The sequence below is a fragment of the Misgurnus anguillicaudatus genome, chromosome 7, assembly GCF_027580225.2.
Source record: "Misgurnus anguillicaudatus chromosome 7, ASM2758022v2, whole genome shotgun sequence".
Classification (NCBI taxonomy): domain Eukaryota; kingdom Metazoa; phylum Chordata; class Actinopteri; order Cypriniformes; family Cobitidae; genus Misgurnus; species Misgurnus anguillicaudatus.
This window is the reverse complement of record NC_073343.2, coordinates 39,158,026-39,178,612: the sequence shown is the minus strand read 5'-3', so window position 1 is coordinate 39,178,612 and position 20,587 is coordinate 39,158,026. Positions and strand designations below refer to the sequence as shown.

Below are 20,587 nucleotides of genomic sequence, written 5' to 3'. Positions count from 1 at the left end.
CATGAAAACCTGTTGCTTCTCGCTAGGGCTGTCAAAATGGCTGAAAAAATACATTCGAATTTCATACTTAAAAAATCCTAATATTCGAATTATAAAGACCTACTTTATCTTGGAGAAAAATACTCATAAACCCGCAAGACGACGCAGCACAACGACTCAATTATATAAACAAATCAACCACCGCATATTTTTTGTTAAATGAATTTTATTGAAATTAAATTCCAGTGCTTATGCACCTGTAAATGTACAAAACGAATGCAATACAGAAGGCAATTTCTATTAAAGGCATTTCAATAATATATTAGTAGTAGGGCTGCACGATTTGGGTAATTTTTCCCATTGCGGTTATTGATGCTAATATTGCGATGTGCGATTGCGATTATAATAAATGGTATCATGAGTCAACTTGATGGGTTTTATGGAAAATCCACACACAGTTTAGTGATAATGCTAAAATGTGTATTTGTAAAACTAGAAATGTTTTCGTATTGCCACGTGATGTAGCAACTGCTCAGTGTCAGTAATCCTAAATCCAAAATACCGCAATAAAACAGACGTAGAGTTTTTTTTAGCTACCAGATCACTGTCAACCTCCTCTGCATCCATCTTCGCTCTGGTATTTCCGCGCTGCACACACAGAAGTGACGACGCACACCACATACGTGCATGCCACACGTGCACTGCCTTTTTTGTTCGTTTTTCTTTCTTTTTTTAAACAGCAAGGAAAATCATCAAACTGTTATCAGAAAGTTTGTGTTAACAAGTCCACACATTTATTTATTTAATATAATTGCAACATTTTGCAATCATGAGACAAGCGAGAACCAATGAGAGATGTTTCCATTACATACACATTTTAACAATCGCTAAAAGCTTAAATTACCCATCGCTCCGCATCAGAAGACATTTATTAACCCACTTGGATCACTTTTGTGAATGATGGATGTGCTTTTAGAGCTTGCCATTATATAGCAGGGAAGAGGCAGGATATTATTTAATGCATCTTAGACTGTGTACAGCTGAAGAAAGAAATTTATATTTATATTTCAGTAGTTTTTCTTGCTACTTTGGTTTTGTGGTCCAGGGTCACATATGTCCTGTCATAAGGGTTAATAAAAAAAAGAGATTTTTATATTATCTGAATAAATAAGCTTTCCATTGATGTATCATTTGTTCGAATAAGAATTTTGAAAAAAATGTAAATATTGAGAAAATCTCCTTTAAAGTAGCCATGTAGCGATTGCCTTATTTTCCCTGTGGTGACGTATATCCGAATGAAACTGGCTTCTGAAATGAAATAAGAAAGGGCTAGATTTGAATTTGTCCATCGAGATCTGATTGGATCGTTTGACGTTGGGTCATGTTGCTAATTGCTGATCGCTGCGATCGTCTCACGGACCCCGCCCACCTGTCATACCATATGACCGGAAGTAAAGAGAGATCGTTTTGAGGAGGAGAGCAGATTTGCGTTTTTAAATTAAAGCTTATAAGGGCACATGGATTTTTATTAAATAATAAAGCTCACAGATAAGTCATTTGTAAAAAATAGCACATTATTCCAAAACAAATTACGGTTTTTATTTTATTTTCATGGCGACTTTAAAGTTGTCCAAATGAAGTCCTTAACAACATGTATTACTAATGATAAATTACATTTTACTATATGTACGCTAGGAAATTTAGAAAATATCATCATGTAACATGATCTTTTAATATCCTAAAGATTTTTGTCATTAAAAAATGTATAATTTTGACCCATACAATGTAGGGGTGGCACGGTTCACAAAACCCTCGGTATCACGGTTTTATGGTCACAGTTCTCGGTTCAGTACGGTTCTTGTTGTTCTTTTTTCTTTTAATTTTTAACACTCCAGAAATGTATTATCTTATTCATGTATTAATTATCCATAATTTAGGATACAGTATTAAAAAAGTTATACCATGTGATCATGCACAAACTGAATTTGAATTTAAGCACATTATTGGCACTATCTCTGAGGAAAGCCAGGTGAGATTTTGATAGAGCAAGAGGGAAGACATTGATGATTTCAACATGCTTTACATTTATTTGGAAAAAAAGAGAATGTGTATTGCCATCTACATAAACTTTATGTGCCTTTTTAGCACACAAAGATAACTTGGATTTATCAAAATGCCGACTTCAGTGTAGCTCTTAGATTTATCACTGAGAGGCTGCTTAAATAGTGCAGAGAGTATATGAAGAGTTTCGTTGCAAAACGAGATATCCACCATTTTTTTAATTGTTCAGAAATCACGTTTTTTGGTTGTGCATTCCAATTTATTTCAATGCAACTGCAGTTGGTTTGTTTTGATTTAAAACCTTCATAACTAAAAAAAATACAGCTAAGTAGCACCATAAAACAAAATATTAACATGATAACATAATAATAAACATGTTTTGACAAAATTGTTAAAAAATGAATTTATCTCGTTTTGCAACGAAACTCTTCATATGTGGACGAGAGAGAAACATAACGTTTACACCTGTAATATTTAATCTGTCTCTTTTGTTCACTTTTGACCACTTCTGTCCTGATTACTTTGAGGGGCAATTTATGAAATAAGATTGCGCAACTTTCACACGCTAGCAAAAACTACGCGTTATCTGAGGTCACATACAGGGCATGAGGCTACATTGCGCATGCCATTAACGTTGTACCGTGCGACGCACACGCGCTCCGAACCGAGACAAGCGAACCGAACGGTTCGGATTTTTTTAATGAACCGTGCCACCCCTAATACAATGACTGGTCCATTGTCACATATAGTATATGAACTGGGATGGAGCTTTAATGTCCGACCTTGCTGATTACTCACCTCTTTCTTGGCTCTCTCAGCTTTGCGGATGTCCAGCCGTAGCGCCTCCATCTTCTGATTGAGAGCGTCCATCTCCTCCTCTTTGTCCCGGAGCTGTCGGGAGAGACGCTGCTTTTCCGAGCGCAGCTCCGTTACTCTCTCGCTCACCTTGCCGAACTCCTGCATGGCCAGTTTCCTCTGACTATCAGCCTCCTTCAGCTCTTTACCCTGAGCTCTCAGCTTCTCCGATGATTCCTGGAGGCTCTACAAAAAGACAAAATTATAGTTCAACACACAAAAAGTATTATATCAACAAATACCAAAAAATAGATGCCTATAATTATCCACAAAAATATCAAACCTTAACCAGATTTTAATTTTGGGGTTATATTAAAACGCATTTTGTTTGATCTGAACTAGGGCTGTCAAAATTTACGCGTTTATAACGCGTTAACGCAAATTCATTTTAACACAACTAATTTCATTAACGCCGATAAACGCAACGCGCAATTTCTGTTTGACCCTTGGTCCAGCCCATAGTTGAAAGAACAGAGACGCAGACAAATGGGATCCTGTCTAAATGATTCAAAGGTTTTCATAGAAATAAGAACATTACCCAATCGTCTAGCAAATCCAATGCTCTAAATGCTGAAATCTGAAATGATCTATATTTATACGTCTGAGGTGTAACGTTCCCGTCCTCCTAATGCTTAATCTAATGCAAAGATGCGTCTCAATTCATTTTGGTTTCCCTTTTATGCATGACTTAGAAAATAGACTGCAGGACTTGCTTGATGTTAAAATAGTCATTAAGAGAGATAAAGTTCGGTATCTGGTTATTGTTAAAGAGTTATTAAGAGCGACAAGACTCAAAAGCGATCTCCTCACGCTGACTGACTGACATCTGAAGCGCGTGCACACAGTAACACAGACGCACGAGTGCGCGACCCGGATATATAGACATCTACACAAAATTAAAGTTTTACAAATATCTGCTTTGATAAGAATTCACGCAGGTAGGATCTATAATCTGTTATGTCTTAAGTAAATGTTTGGTTAACTGTTGGGTAAAAATATCTGATGTGTAACATTATATTAGATCACTTAGATTTTAAGCAGTCTGTCACAAGGTCAATCAAACAAAAGAAAAAACAGTTTAACATATATTGATGATGTTTTTGCTTTGTGTGTGCTAAATCTTATAGTTTTACCAGTGATTTTAAGGTATTGATGTGGTAATTTAATGTATGGATGTGGTAATTTTTCTGGTAATTGAACTTTGCTGACTCTTTCAACTTCAAACAGGTGTAGTTCTATCATATTTTGTTATATTCCACCAAATCATGCATTGTTCTATGTTTTAATAGAGAATGTCAAAATATGAACAACAATTTTTTTGAAAATTTGCTAATTTTCTACAGCACATGTCACAAATGATGTAGCATCAAATAAAAATGAAGAAAAAGAAAATTCCTCTTAAAGGGACACTTCACCCATTTGGATTAATCTTTGTATAGTTAGAACCCCAGTCATGTTTTTGAATGGTTGTGGATCGTTTCCTCAGTTGCCACTGAGACAGGAGAAATACAGATTTCAGTGCTGCACTTCCTTCTTTCAATGATGTAAAAATCATCATTTTGCATCATTGAAAGAAGGAAGTGCTATATCTTTGTTGAGGGAGTGAGACTACAAACACCCCTTTTCTTGGTTAAATAGGCACCAAATTCGAAATGTATGTTACATTTCAACTACAAATATGACGCACTTTCAATAAAGATTAATGTTTCTGTGGGTGAAATGCTCCTTTAAAGGAAAATGCATATACAAAGCAATGGCTTGATGGTTCTGTTAAAAATGTAAACAGGCTGTTGTTAACATGCATTTGCATAAAGCATCTATATATGTATATATGATCAGAGTATTAAAAACCTGAAAAGTGTTAAATTAGGGTAAATTTAGAACGGATAAAAATGTGCGATTAATTTGCGATTAATCGCGAGTTAACTCATGAAATCATGCGATTAATCTAGATTAATTTTTTTAATCTATTGACAGCCCTAATCTGAACACAACATTTGACTAATGTGATTGCTTTCTATCATGGCTGGGTACGGTTTGGTTAATCAAGCCCGAGCCCACCTTTTCACTTTGGCTCTCTGTTCACTTCCTGTTTTCTTCAAAACAATCGCATCCTAATGACGAAAGCATGCCCTTGCTGAGATCGGTCAAAGTACAGTGCAAGTGCATGCATCTGGGGGATAAGGGAGGGGGGAAATCACGCTCGGGCACAGTTCGGTTGGGTTAGGTATAATGTGAGTGTGCCCTAAGTGGCCGCTTTACAAGCTTCACATGCAGCTTCACATGCAGCATTATTTCCCTAGTGGTGTTTATGGGGTGATGAGCAGGTGTTTGTGAGTTCTACCTTCTGCAGATCATCTCTCTCCTGCTTCATGTTCTTCAGCTGTTTTTCCAAAGAACGAGTTTGTTTGGAGGACTCATCAAGGTCCCTGCGGGCAGCATCGGACTGACCTAACTGCTGCTGCACCTGACCCGTGTCTGATATGAAAAGGGACAAACATCAATGTGAGAAGTTCAAGGCAGTGTGATGCAGGTTTATCTCCAGCATGTGAGCTGAGCGACTACCTGCGATCTGTTTCTTAAGGGTCTCGATCTCCTCCTTCAGTCCACGGACCTCAAACTCTCGGCTGGCAGAAACGGGTCCGTCTCCGCTGGAGTACTGCAGGGCCTGGACCGCTTTAGTGGACTCTGAGGACCAGAAGACATTTAAACTGTCAGTCAGCCAGAAGAACGACTTCCGGAAAGCGTTAGCAAGATTATTTCTTCAGAAAGAATCTGAGGTATTTCTGTGTTTATAGCAGACATCTGTGGAAGGCAGAGGAAGTGCGTCAGACCTTGCAGTTTTCGGCCAAGCTCCAGTTTCTCCTGCTCCAGACGGCGGATCCGTCGCTCGTACGCCTCGGTAGCCAGACTGTCCTCCAGGCCGCGCTGCACGCACACGTCCATCTCCGCAGGCGATTCGGACCCCCGTAGGCAACCACGGTCTGAAAAGGTACTGAAAACAAAAGCAGGGTCACCCAAAAAGTGTCAGAAATGCATATAAAAAAAATCATAGGTTCAGAAGAACATTGCGAATTAAAAGCTTAATCACAAATTATTAGGCAATTTGTTTAATGCACTTGGTTTTTTAAAACATACTGACTTAGGAGCAGTTGCGAAAAAACGCAACCACTTCCCATTCCTCCTTTTTTCCGAGGCAGCATTCTGAAAACTATTTTCACTCTTGATTTAAGCGCGCTTGCTGCGCATCTACATTAAAAATAACGACTTTGCATGTGCAAAAGACTCAAAATGTGAACTGCCCCTTAATATTCTTAATAATTTACTCATGTTGTCTTACCAGTTACTGGTGTAGGTAAAACCAACAAAAGGAAGATGGTGTCCAGAGAAGGTGGTGTGGGAAAGAGGCGGCATTGTCTCCTAAAAACACAGCACATATCTTTAAAACGGCAATACATGTATATATGTTATGTTGTGCAACAAAGGATATGGTCGGTAACCTAAATGTTTTGCGATTACAGTACCATACCGTGTTTTTGAGGCAGTCATCTTCCACATCGAAGTTTGACGTGTCGGACGGGCTGCTGACTTCTGGGATGTATGGAGCATCACAGTTACGAATGTTTTCCCAGTCAATGCCGGTGAAAAACGGGTGCTGCTGGAAGTCAGCGATGCCGTTTTGGCCCAGCCTGTGTTCGCTGCTGCAGATGAGCCTGCGGATGAGGTCTTTGGCGTTTTCAGAGACGTCTGTAACATGGGCGGGGAACTGGAACCGCTCCTGAAGTAACACAGGACAGAATCATTCACACAACATACTGTGAAATCATGTGAGGTCATGTAATAGTGCATCATCTTAAAGGTGACATAGAATGATTGAACGGAGTATTTATCCTTGTTCTGTGATGTGACATGTAGACAAAAAAGTTTTTGTTTGGGTCTGTAATGCCTTAGAAACTTCCTAAAAACCTCTCTCAGATAGCTCTATTAGGGTGGGGGATTTTAAACAACTGGTTTTGCACCTATTTGGCTCCCCCTACTGGCTTAACTTGCAATCTCATTACTGATTGGCTGACTTTGCTGCCACTCAAAAAATGTAGCCAATTATTTTAAAGTGGAGGGGCAGTTAGATGCCTGTGATGTCATAAGCATCAGTTTTTCAGATTGGGCTGTTTTCTGGCTGACATTACTAAAAGAGGAATTTCTATGAGACTGAGATGTTTAGCATGTTTAGCACTTTTTGTATGTTTGTGAATGTTGGTAGACTACCATTATTCAACAAAGACAAGGTAAAAATGGTTTTTCATTCTCTGTCCCCTTTAAAATGAAATATAACTGGTCACATAACAATAAGAGTAATGAATGCATTATTGTGCAACAATGAAATAACAGCGCATTGATACACTGCTGACTCCGTACCTTGTGGTTCATAATCTTGCCGTAGGTTTCCACCAGGGACTCTGCATAGAAAGGAGTTTCCCCATACAGCATCTCATACATACAGACACCGAGGGACCACCAGTCACACTCGGGGCCGTATTTCCCTTTCCCATCCTCCATGGCTTGCAGGATCTCTGGAGAGATGTAGTCAGGTGTTCCCACCGCAACGGAGGACTGCACCTGCATAAGGGACAGGAAACGGATTAGGATGGCACAGTCATGCTTGAATCTACTACAGGGGATACTTAAATAAAAAATTTTCCCGGTGTTATTGTGCATGACTGATAAGTGCCTGTTTTTCCACTAAACCATGAAGCTATGATTTTTTAAGTGTCTGGTATCACTCTACTACAGGGAAAACAATATATAAAAAGTAATAGCACCGCATATCATCCGCAAACCGCATAGAGTGCCGCAGGGATGAAGTATTTAGGCCATCACGAAGGTTAGTGGGTCACTGGTAGGTTCCATTGATAAAAAATCCATTCATTATTCTCATAGACTTTTGGATTATCGCAAAAAACTTGTTTATAACACAGATAAACACAACTTTTATTAATTTTAAAGCCTAAATGCCTTTACTAGAAATAAAACTAGCGAACCAAACCACAGTCTCTCGACATCAACATCACCACCACCAAACTCTTTCAACTTTATTAAACAAATCTTAAAACATGTTCCCTGATAAGGAAATACAGTATGGATGAATCTTTGTTGGTAATTGTGCCCATGTTGTGTTTTTTTTTTAAATCTTCATGCATGATGACGTTTAAAGTCCCCAACAAAGTCTGTAGTCCCATGTAGCAACCGCCAAGACACTTAAAAGCTTTTTAAAGTCATAAGTGGGGGAATTACTGGTGTGTTTTATGTCATAGATTAAAATTAGGGCTGCGTCTGAAAAAGCCAACTTCCATAAAAAAAAAGCAGTAGGCGAGGTGAGTAGTATATGCGAATATTCTATGCTAAAAGTACCTGGATGACCTACTACTTCCGGCAAGATCCCAAAGTGTTCATTCGAAGAACCCTTTTTTATATATCCCGTGATAAAAACTGTCCAAAAGCGGTAACGCGGGGCTCAATTTAAATGCAAATACATATATTAAACATCTGTCCCTTGTGGATAAATTGCGCTTGTTTAACGTCATTCCATTTCACGACTAACTTATGACGACGAATGTCACGTGATGTATCAACGCGGCATATGTAGTACGTCCAAATTCATTCATACGATCCATATTCATACTATATAGTACCTACTGTTTAACTTCATCTAATTCAGTACCTACTGTCACAGTATGTGATTTCGGACGCAACATAGGACTACATAATTTTATAATTATATATAATATATTATATAATAATGATGTATAAGTAAATACACACACACCAATGCATGTACAATTTTAAGGAAAAAAGTATTTATATATAAGTATTTACAATAAGTAATATAAATTATAAAAATTTATATACACGTGTAATATTTCTAAAATATATATACTTGCGTCTGTGTGTATTTATATATACAAAAATATTATTTTTAATAAATATATATTTACACACAAATACATGATGTAAACAAAACTTTTATTCTGCAAACGATTAGTCGCGATTAATCGTTTTGCGGCCCTAAAAAAGGTGAAAATATATTGGGCTTATGTTACCCCAAGAACTTATTTATGGAGTTTAACCAAAACTCCATTCAAAAAACCTCGCTGGAGAACCGAAAGTGCTAAAATGCTTACTCGCTTCTGGATTTTGCCTACAAAAATACGTCATCTCTGCGGCACTCTATTAAATCCTGATGAATAAAATAAGCAGTTTTGAACTTTTTGATTAAATCCAAAATATTTTACACTATGTGAATTTAAATGTTGTCTTTTTAAACATTTCTTAAATACTTTGCTTTAGGATGAACTAGGAAGTGAAATCTGTATTCTTTAACAAATTATAAATAACAACAATGGCTCTTCGAGGTTTTCTCATCATTCGTAGCGCATGAAATGTGTTCATGAGTTCAGGTCTGTACCTGCAAGCTGTCAAACATTTGGCACGAAGAAGAGCATCTGAGTACAACGCCATTTATGTTGACGAATCTTAAAAACCTGTCAGAAAGACATCCGCTTTACATTTATTCCATAACCAAAATTAAGAAAAAGAAAACAAATTTAGTATTTTGCATTAAGAAAATGAAGCATATTTTAGTACCAGACAGTTTCGTTTTTTTGTCATTGTCGCTAATTATTTTCATCTAAATTGAAATTTATATCACGATGCGACACCTAAAAACATGCATAATTTTGTTTATTTAAAACCTTTCATTTGATTTTGTGGTTAAATGCGTCATGGATGTCGGAGCTGATGGTCTAGTGGGCAGAGCTCCAAACGCACTTTCGGTAACCCGAGTTTAAATCCCATTTCAAAGTCCTTTCCCGCACCCCTCTCAAAAATGGCCCAAAAAATTGCTAAATAATTAAATGACATGGATATGTTTTTATCAGATTTCGTGAGATGCAGTCATTGAGCGTTTGTCATTAAGACTTCATAAGAATTCAGGATGTGGCATGTTGAGAAGGTTTCTGAGTATGAACAGATCAGATTGCACCCTGCAGTCAATCAATGAGGTTGAATAACAAACAGATCCCTGAAAAAATGCTTTGTTATTAGAACACTCATCATCACTATAAATGCAAATGAACAATTCAAGCCATCACATTGGCTGCAGCCAGCAGAAGTGGGCGTGGCTTTGCTTGATCATGTCAAGTGTGGTGCCTGTTTACATAAACAAAGACCTCTGAGAGCACAGACCGCAAAAGCGAAAGACAGAAAGATCACTAGAGACCACTAATGAACCAGGGAGATGATTGGAGCTTCCTGGCCAGGGTTCAAGGGGCCGAGCAGGCGGAAACCGTCTGTAACGCAGCCTGTGGCAGATGTGCGCAGCTGGAAGAATTTGTGGAAGCGAGGCAGTAAATTAGCTGCTCTCGTTGGCAGTGACACACACACACACACGAACATGTGAAGAGAGTTACACACACGCGTGTGAACACGCACTCACTCTGCTCTTGTCTGAAGTCGGGAGGATATCCTGCTGCGCTGTCTGTGACAGGCCAAAAAACAGCGGCACATATCAGATGAAAAAGGCTGAAATACATCTCTGATCAAACCCTGAAGTTCCCATCTGGGTCTAAAGTCTCAACCAGGCTGTCAAGTGTTTTTAATTCAAACAGTGTGACTGTCTACAGGATGATGGGCTTTTATCATCTGCATTATGGAAACATGAATATGTGGTGCTCTATTCACACATTACAATCCCGGATACTCCAAACACATAACTGATCGTAATTGTATTTGTCTAGTACTGATTACAAATATTAAAGGGGACATTTCACAAGACGTTTTAAGATGTCAAATAAATCTTTGGTGTCCCCAGAGTATGTATGTGAAGTTTTCGCTCAAAATATCATATAGATAATTTATTATGTTAAATGTTAAAATTGCCATTTTGTAGGTGTGAGCAAAAATGTGCCGTTTTTGGGTGTGTCCTTAAAAATGCAAATGAGCTGATCTCTGTACAAAATGGCAGTGCAGTGGTTGGATAGGGCGGTATTATCCCCTTCTGACATCACAAGGGGAGCTAAATTTCAATGAGCTATTTTTTCACATGCTTGCAGAGAATGGTTTACCAAAACTAAGTTACTGGGTTGATCTTTTTCACATTTTCTAGGTTGATAAAAGCACTGGGGGCCCAATTATAGCACTTAAACATGAAAAAAGTTAGATTTTCATTATAAGTCTCCTTCAAAGAAACTCATCTTTGGTCGACTGCGGCACAAACATTTTTATACAATGACCGCTAAACTGTATAACTGATAGGGCTGGGTAAAAAATATTAATTATCAGATTTTAATTTATCTTTAACTCTTTCCCCGAACGCGTTTTAAAAAAAGTTGCCAGCCAGTGTTATTAATGATTTTCACAAAAGTTTTTATGCCTTCCAGCAAATGTTCTTCTTGAAATATATAAACATACAATATATTAAATGAAAGAACAGATCCTCTGCTTTCAAAAAAAATAATAAAAAATCAGCCTGCCTTTATTTGTTCTTTTTATCACCTTTCAAATATGGGTGGTTTCTCAATAAATACAAAATTTTGTGCAAAAAGCTGAGATATTTGCATTTTTGTGAAGGACTTTTGATAGAGATCAGATTCAGAGCAATGATCAAAACATACCCAGAGTGGCTTTATGGGCCTGTTTTGAACATGTTATAGAAATTGTTTTATTTCTCAAACCTGTTTTAAGTTGTTAATGAATTTCACTGTTGCACATTTAAAATGTTTTTGATTTTTTTACAGTAATGTGCATTGTTCATGTTGTGCACCTTGTGTTAATTGCATGTGATTATTTATGATTTCTTGTTCCATTGTTTGGTACTCAAAGCAAAAAATAATTTAACAACTGTGTGGGCTTATTGTTAATGTAAAGTGTATTTCAGTAGCAGGGTTTCAGTTTCACTTTAACCTTGTATCACTCTGCCTATATAATTTCATAATTATACATAATAAAAAATGTATGATGTTTATTATATAGCAGTAATGACTGTATATTATCCCTTATTTCTAGAGTGGTTGCTTTTATTGCAATCATATCAATTGGCCAGGCCCTGTCCATTATAATACTATCTAAACCAGAACGTATCAGGTATGTAAAAGCCCCACATTTACAGTATTTTCAATTACTTAGCAACAGTCAACACAGAGAAACTATAAGCATTGGCTTTGCCTTTAAAGTACGGACACATGCGACCATGCCAACATTCCTTGGATAGAACCACAAGTAAAATATTGGAAAATAAACAGATCCAAAACAACAGTTTCTGGCATCTGCAACAGTCCTTGGCATTGTCTTGTTTGTGCTATATACAGCCATGGAAATGAAGCGGACTTGCCTAAAATATGCTAACGTAGAAGCTAACAGCTCATTTTGTTACATTTCTATGTCATTTTTTTAACAGCATTAAAATATGCACAAAGTATGCTCTCCCAAATTAGCAATGTTTAATAATTATACTAACCGTTCCATCCTCCGTGAGTTTAAGACAGGAGCCAAAATCTGCGAGTCGAATGTGTCCGTTCACATCCATGAGAATGTTGTCTGGTTTGATGTCTCTGTCAAAGATAAAAACAAAGCATGCATGTAAATACGATGTTGCTTTTCAAAACAACATTTCAGATTTAAAAGGTCAACATTATAATGTAAGAATCGTAAAATTGTATGAGCCATGTGGGTACCACATCGTCGACATGTATTTATCGAAACTTACTTTAATTTACAATCCTAAAGCTCCAGTAATCTAGTGGGTACTTTCGAGGGCTTCTTAAGGCTGATTTATACTTCTGCGTCGGACCTATGCAGTAGCTTATCGGCGCATTCACACGGAGCGTCAGCGTTAACGCTTAACGGAAGGCTTGTCTGAAGCGTGGCCAACAGCCAATCACAGTGGCCGCTACACATGCTCCGTTCTTCCATAAAAGTAATTGGCTGGCTCTGTCTAGGTAATTTGCATAAGGCGATCTGACGGATCCAGAATTCAGTTCGGCAACGCATGACGTCACCCATTAAAAGTGAATGGGAAGCGTTAACGCTGACGCCCCGTGTGAATGCGCCGTAAATGCCGGAGCATCAGTTTTCAATTACGCCCCGTTCGGACCACCTAGTTTGCTGCGTGTCGCCCGTCAATTAGGTCTTAAGAAGGCTTTTTTAATTTTGGTTGTCATAAGCAAATATGTTCTGACGATAGATGGATGACGTGAACACTGCTTTCCTCTAATTGGCAGTCGCTCCAAAAAGTCACTGGACACGCCCACTTCCTGTCGCTAATGAACAATGGCCCTGTCCCAAATGGCACACTCTGGACTTACAGACTTCCTCAAAGTCCAAACTTTGATGACATCACGTAGTGCAGACCTTAGGGACCCTTGACGCAAGTGTACAATGGCGCACCCGAGTCGTATTTTGCGACAGACTCGAGTGTCATGCAGAAAGTAGTTGCCTATCAGTCTGAACTCCTCCTTTCCATCATCTGATTGGTCTGATTGCTCTTTCGCAAGGACTTCTGAGTTGGTAAAGTGAGCAAAGCGTGCAGCAGTGCGGGCTTTGCCAAAGACCGCATCAAGAGTGCAAAGGGGGCGCTGATGAGCCCACTTCGGAGTGTAAAAATTACAGATTGGACACCCTATGGACTCATAGACCAAGCGAGCATGCGCAATTTAAGGCTACGAGACATGAAGTGCGGCATTTTTTCGACAGGGCCAATGTCGCTTGTGCCGCAAAGCAGTACGGGTAGTATTGATCATCGTTAAAGTTTTGGACAGGTGTGCATCAGGCTATGCAGTGCAGAAGTATAAATTAACATTTAATGAAACACAGCGGTAATTCACAACAAGATCTGGTCCCGTCCCATGCATCACTTCAAAATTGGAAAAGCACAAAAAAACCACACACACACACACACACACACAATTCTGTATCCATCTACTTCACATAATACATGCTCTTGCCCTGTCTGTGACCCGTCCATGGGCAGCCATATGGAAAACATAAACAAACAGGCATCAAAGTGTCAGTTTAATTACAGCTCATCTACACCTGCGTGTCAAAGAACACGCTCGAGGCGAGAGAGAAAAACACACAGATCTTATTTCATTTATAAATTTGATCCAGGAGGGAGAAAAGGAGTTGTAATAAACAAATGAGAAAATGTAGAGACAATTACATTATCCAAAGTGACTTTCGCTATGAATTTTTTATCAGTATGTCTGTTCCCTGAGATATACAGCCATGACCTTTGCAATGCTAATGCAATTGAGCAACAGGAACATTAGACTATACCACACTGTGAAGTGTGTTTATACCAAAAACAATCATATTTTAGATAACCAGAACTACTTCCACTGAACCCTAGACCTATATATTGGCTGTTTTTGATACTGTATCCTTAAGACTTTATTATGATTGGCTGATGTGTTTGCATTTCAATAATTTCTAAGCTGTTTAATATTGAATAAGTGAGCCATATAAACAGTATTTGGTGCATTGTATAAAGCTTCTTCTGTTGTGACTCCATATCATTGAAGATAAATAAAACATAGGGTGCATTTGTGGTCACTGTCATTTATAGTTAAAACTAGGGACTTAACAGCCACCAACACATGATCCTCATGGGGAATACATGAAGTTTAAATCAAATGCATGGACTTCTGGTTAATAAGACAGCAGGTTTGTCCTGGATGAGGTAGAGAGGGGGGCTCCAGTGGTTTGGTTGGCCTCATTAGAGTCCATGTGTTTATTTGCACTTCTCTCTCTGTGTTTATATGATGATTGAGCTACCGTGAAAGAAGGAACCCGCATCAGAGTTTGTATACTGAAACTCAGGAGACACTCCCGTCAAAGCCGCCAGATTTTAGTTTATGCCTTTGAGAAATACTTTTCTCACGTAAAACAAAATTTAGCATTGACTGAAACTGATCAAATGTGACTGATGCTTGCTGTGCAGAACACAATGTTTGTGTCCTGAAGATGCAAGTTTCGGCTATGCCATTGTTAAGTTGGTTTTAGCATGCATTGTTAACTTCGTTTTTTTGTCTGGTTGTTAAGATGATCTGGATGCTAGCTGCCTGCTTAAGATAAAATTGATATAAAATAACTGTTCAAATACTAATTTATAAAAAACATACTGAAAGTAAATATTCATATTTCATATTCATACACATGCTGCTGCTGATTTTAACATTTCATTCATAAGCATACTCCATATTTCATTGACATTTCATTCATATGCATACTTTTTGCATTATTTCATTCATATGCATACTATTTGCACTTTTTCATTCATATGCATACTATTTGCACTTTTTCATTCATATGCATACTATTTGCACTTTTACATTCATACAGTATTTGCAACTATTTCATTTATATGCATACTTTTTGCCCTATTTCACATTTCATTAAAATGCATTTGCACTATTTCACATTTCATTCATATGTATACTATTTGCACTAATTCCTATTTCATTCATACACATCCTATTTGCACTAATTTCCCATTTCATTCATAAGCATATTTGCACTAATTCCCATTTCATTCATAAGCATATTTGCACTATTTACCATTTCATTCATATGCAGAACATTTGCACTATTTCCTATTTCATTCATATGCATACTATTTGCACTATTTCATATTTCATTCATATGCAAACCATGTGCACTATTTCCTATTTCATTCATATACAGACTATTTCCACTATTTCACATTTCATTCATATGCATACTATTTGCACTATTTCATATTTCATTCATATGCATACTATTTGCACTACTTCTAATTTCATTCATAAGTATTTGCACTATTTAATATTTTATTCATATGCATACTAGTTGCACTATTTCATTCATATGCAGACTATTTGCACTATTTCCTATTTCATTCAACTGCATACTATTTGCACTATTTCATATTTCATTTATATGCAGACTATTTGCACCATTTAATATTTTATTCATATGCATACTAGTTGCACTATTTCATTCATATGCATAATATTTGCACTATTTCATTCATATGCATACTATTTGCACAATTTCCTATTTCATTCATAAGTATTTGCACCATTTAATTCATATACAGACTATTTGCTTGCACTATTTCATATTTCTTTCGAAAGCAGACTATTTGGACTATTTCCTATTTCATTCATATGCAGACTATTTGCACAAATTCCTATTTCATTCAAGTATTTGCACTATTTATCATTTCATTCATATGCATACTAGTTGCACTATTTCATTCATGTGCATAATATTTGCACTATTTACTATTTCATTTATATTCATAGTAGTTAGTTGCACTATTTAATTCAAACGCATACTATTTGCATTATTTCATATTTCATTCGAATGCAGACTATTTGCACTATTTCCTATTTCATTCATATGCATACTATTTGCACAATTTCCTATTCCATTCATATGCATACTATTTGCACTATTTACTATTTCATTAATATGCATACTAGTTGCACTATTTCATTCATATGCATAATATTTGCACTATTTACTATTTTATTCATATTCATACTAGTTGCACTACTTAATTCGAGTGCAGACTATTTGCACTATTTTATATTTCATTCAAATTCATACAATTAGCACCATTTAATTCATATGCATACTATTTGCACTATTTTCTAATTTATTGATATATAGACTATTTGCAATATTTCCTATTTCGTTCATTTGCATACTTTGTTTATAATATACATATTCTACTTTACATGGATATTCTACTGTGTTCTTAATAATTTACTAGGTCCACTTTGAGTCTGTGACCACCACACATCTGCCACACAGTTTTCCAAATTTGGCAGAGCAGGCACACTATTAAAGAGCAGGATGAGATTTGCTGCAGTCAGTGCTGGACAGTGTAAACCCAATAAACAGGTGGGGGACCTTGTTTTATTGACAAGACATGTAGGAGCTGCCTGAGAACTCACACAGTGTGCAGAGCAAACATGAGGAAGAGAAAACTTTGAGAGAGAGAGAGAGAGAGAGAGAGAGAGAGAGAGAGAGAGAGAGAGAGAGCTTGTAGTGCCATATACAGAAGAATGATGAAGACCTGGAGGAAGATGATGAAAAATGAAGGAGCAAAGAAAACAGAGAAAGTTCCTGTTTGTGTCACTTACAGACAGGCATGTCTGTAATTCAATAAACAATGAAGGAAGCAATAAAAATAGAGAGACAAAATACAGAAATAAAGCAGAAAAGTATTCCTATTAAGGCAAGCGGTTGATGCCAACTTCACGCATGCCACTGGAAAATTATCAGACCAACAGTCATGTTTACAAATCCAGAGATCTGTCTTGCCAAAATATCACATTGCTACAGTTTTATTTTACTTTAATCTGGTCTGTTATTTATGATGTTTGCAAAAGCAAGAGTGGGGTTATGATCTGAATTTCAGCGCACATCTCATCCTGCAGTTTTTGCTATTAAAGCTCACGTAACACACGCTGTTTCTGCATTTCTGATATATATCTGGAGTACCTATACTGCCCTACAAAGCGAAAGCGCAATAACTACGCATTTGGTCAAAATTGAGTTAAGGGTTAAAATGGGCTTTGTGAGATCTGTTGTGTCTTGTGACAAAGTCTCCTGGTTAAATTTTGTCCCAATTCAGAGAAATGTGTGTGCCAAAATTGCAGTAACATGTTTGACTGGCTGGTGTAAAAAACTTTAAAGCCATTTTTCTCAGTTTCAGTGTTTGCGTAGATACTGCACATAGCCTTTGGAGGGCAGTATAGAGTAGTATGACATCCTTTATATCTCCGAAGAGTCTTTAGTTTAATCAGATTTATAAAAGAAAGATTAGCTTTACCGAATCTTTCCGATAACGTACGAAAAAATGAAGAAGGAGGAGTTATAACACGGGAGGAGCGAGTACGAGTCATGCAACACTATACAACACTTTTTTTACTTATGATTCACTACATGTTCGTGTCATTTATATAATATACACGCGCCTATTTCCAACATAAGACAGAAGTCTTACTTACCACGTGTAACTCGTCATGACCCGGTTCTGAAAATCCACAGCATCAAACACACACGCAAAACTCCGCTGCTAATCCGGATAATAAACTATATCCATTGTTTCCATGAGGCTGGATGTCTTCTCCTTACATCCAAAAACACACTTCTTGTTGTGCCATTGTTGAGTTTTGAAATTAAACAAAGCTGAGTGGTGTGATAAGCTGTTAGCAAGCTCTAGCGTCTCCCGCTGACTGACGGCTGGGCGGTGTTTTCCGGGGGAAGTTTTCCGGTGGAAGCCCATATAAAGAAGTGATGCGTATCGAAAACCCCTGAAACGTCAGTTAGAACCGTAATCGAAAAAAATTAGCCGAAACTTGTACGAACCCTGGCGAAGTGCATTCGGCACAGAAATAGTCTGAAACACGCCCAACTGCATTTTTGACACTTTGCCTACGTTTAGCATGAGAAAACAACTCTATAACTGTGTTAATAAGTCAGAATGCTTGAAATACCATTAAACCCCCCCTTTAACATAAATGTTTCCCCATATCGTGGGGCTTGTTTAAAGGGTCTCTTGATGTGGCTGCTAAGCAACCATCCATCCAGCATCCATCCAAGGTACCTCAGCAATTCCCTAGTAACCATCCGAGTACACCTTAGCAACTGGCAAGGTACCAGCAATCATAAACCCTATAGAGATGATGACTAAATTTTTTCTTCCGAAAAAAAAGTCAAAGTCTGGTTTGCTTTATATTATTTGTTTTGTAGCTACAACTCAACTGTTTGGGAAATACAAGCGTACAATTTTGTCAAGCCATAAAGCACGTAAAACTAAAGAGAATGTTGAATGAACTAAACTATTTTCCCATGGACAGACGTTCCAAAGTCATCAGCTGTTCCCTAAACCCTGTAATTTTCCCGTTAAATGCCTAAACAGTAAACACTGATGGCTTTTAGTGACCCAGCATTCCTTTCTCCTGCATCTATTTGTTATTTGTCAGTCTCACTGATGGTGTTGGGGGGGTTTGAACACAACAGCAAACATCCCCTCAACCCTTCCACAAATAGACCACTTATAGTGACGACCACGTTTACTCTACAAGCAGCTATTTTCTCTCCGTTTTTACTTTCCACAGAAGCACACGAAAAAGCTGTCCTGCTGTTTCAGGTCCATTAAAATTAACTATGTGAGCGATACTTTATCACATGACAATTTATTCATTTCTTGTCTCATATAACACACACAAAAAAAAAAGAGAGAAAATACTAAGACAAGCAGGGTTGATCAGAAATAATCTTCCTGCTATTCCTGGCTTAACTACTCCTTTAAGGGGCGTTTACACTACAATTTTCTTTCCATTGGCTTCCATGCGTACAAATGCTTGAGACCAAAAACGCAAGCTTGTGCGAAAATATTTCGCATTTTGCTCCGTACCAAAGATCTGCAGGTCAGAGTTCACATCAGGTTAAGACATGTGACCAGTAAAACATTGGTACGTCATGGCTTGACCTTTCTCTTTACTAAAAAAGCACAAATAGCCGAAGCCAAAGAACTTATGTTGACGAATCGCTCCAGGCCATATTCACAGGAAAGTCTGAAAAATATTTGCATGCTGAAAGTCAAGTGTGACTGCCGCTTTAGTCTTTTGAGAGACGTTCACACAAGAAACATATATGGAGTATTTATTTGGTTTTTAGTTCATATGTGTGTCTAAGGGGCTGTTTACACTTGGTATTAAGATGCGTTTTCATCGATCGGATCACAAGTGGACGAGAGAGACATATCACGTTTATACCTGGTATTTAAATCCGTCCTTTTGACCGCTTATGTCCTGATTTCTATTGAGGGGGTGGTCTGCGCAGAAGGTGGGCGAGTCTCTCTGCTGTCATTTAAACGTGAGCAGGAGTAATGATGAGTTTATAGAGACGTGAACTAATATGTCGAAGTCCGCTGCTTGTGTTGTAAGTAAACATGATGCACAGTGTTTTATACATGTATATGTTAGTGCTTTTGCTGATTTTTTTGCGCAATTGATGAAATAAAATAGCGCAACTCTCACACGCTTGCAAAATGAAACTGCAGAGATCAGCCGCTTTGGTTTTATCAATGAAAGGCTAAAAATAGCGCTGTACACCGTGTGTTCACGCCAGAAGTCAGGAAAGACGTAAAACATTGTGTTTAGTACCTCCAATTAGATAAATGGGCGAAGGGAGGGCGGTCCGTGTGGCTGTTCGAACACATTCAACCACATGTGAGTTTACACTCCAAAAGCAATCCTATCTAAAGTGTTTTCGACTACCTCTGAACGTGGTTGAAAGTGGTCGAAAGTGGATGAGCTCAAAACGTTTTGAACACTGTTTACACCTGCCATTACGTCGTCCACTTGTGATCCAATCGACGAAAACGCATGTTAGTGCAAGTGTAAATACCCTCTAAAGGCCTTGGTATACTTCACAATTTAGTACACTTTTTAGTACTGTACGTGAACTGTTTTTTTTTACGCCGCATATGCTTTGTGCGCACAGAATTATGTAGTATGTAGGCCAGGAGAGGTACTGCATTTGACGCAAATCACATGCGTCAAATGCCTGTGTATGCGTTTGAGTCAATTAAAGTATACTTAGCAAGGCTATGCTGTAGAGTATGCTAGTGTACTAGGGC

The 20,587-nt window shown here is 37.7% G+C and overlaps 1 protein-coding gene across 9 annotated transcripts in view; it reads right to left on the bottom strand.

Annotated features, from left to right (window-relative positions):
* cdc42bpaa (CDC42 binding protein kinase alpha (DMPK-like) a) overlaps positions 1-20,587 on the bottom strand; it is a 75,425-nt gene that overhangs the window by 27,073 nt on the left and 27,765 nt on the right. For 5 of the 9 annotated variants that reach the window (XM_055172105.2, XM_055172108.2, XM_055172109.2 and 2 more), the window contains exons 6-14: positions 12,407-12,500; positions 10,388-10,429; positions 7,312-7,512; positions 6,425-6,673; positions 6,236-6,315; positions 5,730-5,890; positions 5,461-5,583; positions 5,240-5,373; positions 2,839-3,081 (exon numbers count right to left, since the gene is read on the bottom strand). In XM_055172105.2, the coding sequence (XP_055028080.2) occupies positions 2,839-3,081; positions 5,240-5,373; positions 5,461-5,583; positions 5,730-5,890; positions 6,236-6,315; positions 6,425-6,673; positions 7,312-7,512; positions 10,388-10,429; positions 12,407-12,500 (1,327 nt within the window). The remainder of the gene's footprint in view (positions 1-2,838; positions 3,082-5,239; positions 5,374-5,460; positions 5,584-5,729; positions 5,891-6,235; positions 6,316-6,424; positions 6,674-7,311; positions 7,513-10,387; positions 10,430-12,406; positions 12,501-20,587) is intronic. The other 4 variants (XM_055172107.2, XM_055172111.2, XM_055172112.2 and 1 more) reach the window with 1 other exon arrangement.